General features: G+C 57.7%; 1 protein-coding gene across 1 annotated transcript; it reads right to left on the reverse strand.

Moving 5' to 3' along the window:
• Positions 1 to 377: 377 nt before the first annotated feature.
• LOC122735122 (histone H1.10) lies at positions 378 to 2156 on the reverse strand. Its single transcript, XM_043976437.1, has one exon. The coding sequence runs from the start codon at positions 1905 to 1907 to the stop codon at positions 1242 to 1244; it is 666 nt and encodes a 221-aa protein (XP_043832372.1). The 5' UTR covers positions 1908 to 2156; the 3' UTR covers positions 378 to 1241.
• Between the last annotated feature and the right edge of the window lie 2692 nt (positions 2157 to 4848).

The following is a 4848-nucleotide window of genomic DNA, read 5'->3' on the forward strand; positions in this document are numbered from 1 at the left end:
GGCCAGTGGGTGTGCACTTGGGAGGGGCGGAGGGAGAGAAGGACCAGTTCCCGGTAGCCCCAGAAGCCTGTTATCATCTCCTACAACGCCCCCTCCCTCAAATCCCCCAAATGAAGGGCTGCGGTCATGGCAGGGCCCTGGAGAAAGGGGTGGGATACGAGTTCTCTTCAGGGCAAAGCCCGAGTATTCCCCAACAAAAGGGAAGGTCAGAACAGGACCCTAGACCGGGGACAAGGACCGCCTTCCTTTTTTCATCCAGCCAAGTGGAGGGTCCAAGCGCGGTCGGGGGTGGTAACGGGACACTCACCCACCCGATGCGGTGCCACTTCTCCTACCCTCTTCCCCCCAGTTCGGCCGGCAAGAGACTGAGCAAGTCCAAAGGTTTAAACAATTTATTGAGCCAAAAAAAAAAAAAATAGAAAAAAAAGGCCAACGAGGACAAGTGAAAGCGCCGAGGGCCCGATCCGCTGCGTGCCGGGAGGCCGTGACCCCGAGCGATTGTACACTGCGCACACAAGGCATTAAGTTCCCGCCGAGTCCCCTCACTGGTGGGGTGCCCTGGTTCCCGTCATCCCAGCTCCCTGCGGGGGAAGGAGCGCGAGCCCGACCGGGGGTAGGAGGGTGGGGCGGCTCCCCTCCCGCCCCGCCCCCTCCCTAGAGCGCCAGGAGACCCGCGGCCAACCAGCGGCCTGGCCCGCCCCTCCCCCCTCCCCCCGCGCACGCGGGCTCCAGCCATTGGAGCCCAAGGACCCGTCGCCATGGCGACCCTCCCGTTGCCAATGGCTAGAGCCAATAGGGGCGTCGCCGGGGTTGTTTCAAAATTCTAAAGCAAACAACAAAAAAAAAATCGCTCCAGCAGCCGGGGGCGGGGATCGGAGAAGGCGAAGCAGTGGGCGGGCAAGTCGGAAAGGCATCCCCGAGTCCTCTCCCCGCGACCCCCGCACCCCAGTGGTTCGGCTGGGCAGAGTCCTGGGGCTGGAGGTAGGGGAGCCGTGTAAACAAACAGTACAAAACCTACACAAAGGGGCTTAAAGAAAAAAAAAGGAGCCGTCCCCTCCCCCACCCCCGAGCACAGCGCTACAAAAATAACCATTTGGGCGGCGGGGCGGCGCCCGCTCAGTCCGTGGCGGAGGAGATAGGGCACTCGGTGGTTGGTGGCCGTCACAACTTGGGGACCGCGGGGCGGCAGGCACGCTCCCCGCCCCGGCCGTGCAGTCCCGGGCTCCCCATCCCCCGCGCGCTCACTTCCTGCCCTTGGGCACCTTGGGCACGCTGGGCTTGGCCGACTTCTTCACCTTCTTCCCCCCGGACGAAGCTGCCTTCTTAGCTGCTTTCTTGGCCTTGCCTTTGTCCTTCTTGCCGCCGCCGCCGCCCGCGCCCTTCTTGTGGGAGCGCTTCTCTGGCTTCTTGGCCTTGGCCGGCTTCTTGTCGCTGCGCCGCGCCGCCGCCGCGGAAGCCGCCTTCTTGGCCTTGGGGTGCGCGGCGGCCGCAGCCGAACCCTTCTTGTCAGCGCCGCCGCCCTCGAGTTTCTTCTTGTTGAGCTTGAAAGAGCCGTTGGCGCCCGTGCCCTTCACCTGCAGCAGGGTGTCGTTCTGCACCAGCGCCTTGATGGAGTACTTGAGGTAGGTGCGCCCGTTCTGCTGGTCGAACCAGGGCACCTTCTTGGCTTCGTTGTAGATCTTGGCCAGCGACGAGCCGTTGCGCTCGCCCAACTTGCGGATTGTCTCCACCACCAGCTGGCTATACTTGCCCGGCTGATTCTTCTTCTTGTTGTTCTTCTTCTTCTTGGAGGGCGACAGCGCCGACGAGCCCGCCTTGGCCTTCTTGCCGGCCGGCTTCTTCTCAGGAGTGCCGGGCGCCTCCTCGGCCGGGGTCAGGGGCAGGGCCTCTTCCAGTTCTACCGACATGGTGGCGAGCGGGTTGGTGGCCGGCGGGGCACGGAAGCCGGGCGGCCGGCAGGGGAAGAGGAAGGCGACGGGCGCCTGGCGCTCCGGCGAAGGGGGGCGGCGGGCGCACCGGAGACCGGCTTGCAACAGCGCGAGGCCGGAGCCGCTGCTCGTCCTGCCGCGGGGCACCAGGGTTGGGCTTGGGGAGGAGCCGATGGCACCGCTCCCACTTCGGAGTCTGAGCGCCGGGATCTGGCGGGGCGGGCTCCTGCGCGCAGCTTATATGGCTCGGCGGCGGACCACGTTGAGAACAACAACAGCCTGGTCCAGGGCCAGCACCAACTTGTGCTTCTTGGAGTCCCTTCTTGGGGCTTTATCTCCCCGCACCGCGCCGCCCGGGACCCAGAGGTGGGGGAAGACCCTTGTCCGGACGGTGTTCGACCGGGCTGTGCCCCGCTGCTGGCCGCCCGAGTCCGGGAAGAACCCCCAAAAGGGAAATAAAAGGGCGCACCCTATGCTCAGGGAGAGGGAGAGGAGGGGGGCGCCCTGTTTCAAGGTGAATATCGTCCCCTCGCATCCCTGTCCCCTGGATCGGAGCCCGGCCTCGGGGAGAGAAGAGTGCCCTTCTGAAGGCTGACCCCTCTCCCGGTCCCGGGGGGCTTCTGCGGGGGAATAGCCCCAAGTTTAATTTGTTGTAACTAACACAGTGCACGCCCTCACGTGGTAGGCTGGAGCAACATTAGCTAGCTGAGCTAGAGAAACTTCTAGGGGGGTCTCCTGATCCACAAGGAATGTTGGTTCCGAAGAACCTGGGGGGTTCGTTCACTGGACCCCCCCCTCCTATCTGGGGGAGCCTGTGCGTGTGAAGGCGCGCTGACAGCATTCTCTGGGTGCATTTCTAAGCGTTCTCAAATCAATCTCCCCCTCCCCCAACCTAGTGTTCCATTTTACGAAGCCCAGGCAGCATTCCGCTTGTTCCCCCCATCCCCAAATCGAAGTCGGCTGCGGGGCTGGCTAGTTCGCTAAGGGAATCAGCACAGCCCAGTAATACAAGTGTCTCCGCTAAATTTGTGTGTGTGTGTGTGTGTGTGTGTGTGTGTGTGTAGGGGGTGGAGATCATCACAAACAAGTTCTTCTGCCTCCCCCTCCCTTCCCAACAGTGCAGAAGGAAAACTGACATTTTGCAGCGAAAGACGGGAGCAGGGTAACGGACCAGTACTCGACCCGATCCAGATGCTTCCTAAGTCCATTTCAGTCTCCAGCCTAGCTCTGAGCTTGGCTGAATCTAGGGAGGATCCCGCTCCCAGGACTGGCCCGAGTTGTCCCGGGAGACAGTCTTAGGGAATGTTGGGTGTCTGATGCTGGGGTGAGGGAAGCCCGATGGGAGGAAGAATTGACCGACTCTTCTCCAAATCTTAAACCCCACCACCTCCAGAGCCACCTGGGGCGAGGGGAGGAGCCCGTGAGTTCTGGGGAGAAAAGAGGGGGAGTTATTTCCACTTCAGAAAGACAGTCACCGAGGAGCAAGGGGCCCAGATCTGGTGCTGGGAGGAGAAGAGGAACAATATGGGGGGGGAGGAGGATGGAGGAGGGGGCGGGGAATCTTCGAGGATGGAGGTTGAATTGAGAAGCGGGGAAACCTCCTAGAAGAGAAATGGCGGGGATTTCAAACCCGGGGATGAGGAGGGGAATGCCCACCATTGAGTTGAAGTGAGTAGTGTTTGTCCCTTTCACTGTTCCCTCTCCCTGGAAGGGAATAGCCTTTTCTTCCGTGGAGTCCAATTTTCCCTCCTCTCCATCTCTCTGCTGGCCCCTTTCTCTCAGCCTTTCAGTCTCTGGAGTAAAATATTCTCTGCCAATGAACACTTAGGGCTTGGGTCTCATTTCCATTGGCAGGTCCTTACTGCCCATTTCACTCTGTTGGGGGCGGGTGTGTGAAGCTGAGGTATCTCTCACTCTAAGCGCTCAAGGTTCCTCTTTTCAGCTAGTAAGAGTTACATGGTTGGTACCTGGATTGAATCCATATGCCACGGAATATTTATTTCTGAATTTGATCAAGTCACTGTAACTTCTCATATGTAAAATGAAAATGGATTAGATGAGATCTAATCCCTTCTAGCATGAAATCAATGATCTTAGTGAGTGGGATGGGAAGTACACTCACTGACCCCTGTAATAGAGACTCGAGGAGAAAGGAGCCCAAAGCATTGATTTTATTTCTTTCGAAAGAAAGGTGCACCACACTCACTGGGACAACCAGGAGGTGTGACACACCGGGATTAGAAATCAAGCAGTTTTTACACTTTTTACAGACATCTAATTTGAGCAAAATGTGGTAATTGGGTTCAGCAATAAATCATTCTCCTGGAATGTTCAGCAATTACTTATTTTGCAACATTTTCAGTTTCTGCAACAACTTTATCATGTCTGCGTAATGTCTTGGTGCAGACTCTTTGAAACACTTTTAAATTGATATGCCTATATTTAGAAAGGGGGATAGTAGCTTCCCATTATTGCCTCTCTCTAGAGAAAAAATATAGAGAAATAGGGGGCTCTAAAGGGCTTTAAGACTGAGATCAGATCACTAGGCCAAAGGGGGGGGCACTTTCCATCTCAGTGGAGGGTCATATCCCTATGTCCCTCTCAATAGCTATGATCCCTTTTTGGGGATCAGCCACTCATGTTCAGAGTTGGAGGGGACCTCCAGGCTGCTAGTCCAACCCAGTCCTGAAAAAAGGACGACCCCTTCTCATCACCCCCTTAAGAGTGTTATGGGCCTGGGGTACCTCAGTTTTCTGGGGGAAATCAAGGAACCTTCTCCTTGAGAAACTAAACCAAAGGACAGACATACCTAAAGAGATGAGCTGCACCAGATCTGAACTGAGATAACTCCAGGACCTCCACCCTTCATTCCAGTCTCCCCCACCCCTCGGGGAGATAATCCAATTAGGCAATCAAACAT

The sequence above is a fragment of the Dromiciops gliroides genome, chromosome 1, assembly GCF_019393635.1.
Source record: "Dromiciops gliroides isolate mDroGli1 chromosome 1, mDroGli1.pri, whole genome shotgun sequence".
NCBI classification, from domain to species: domain Eukaryota; kingdom Metazoa; phylum Chordata; class Mammalia; order Microbiotheria; family Microbiotheriidae; genus Dromiciops; species Dromiciops gliroides.

Bases quoted from the DNA above. Each gene is read 5' to 3' on its own strand.
- LOC122735122 (XM_043976437.1), bottom strand. From the start codon at position 1,907: ATGTCGGTAGAACTGGAAGAGGCCCTGCCCCTGACCCCGGCCGAGGAG.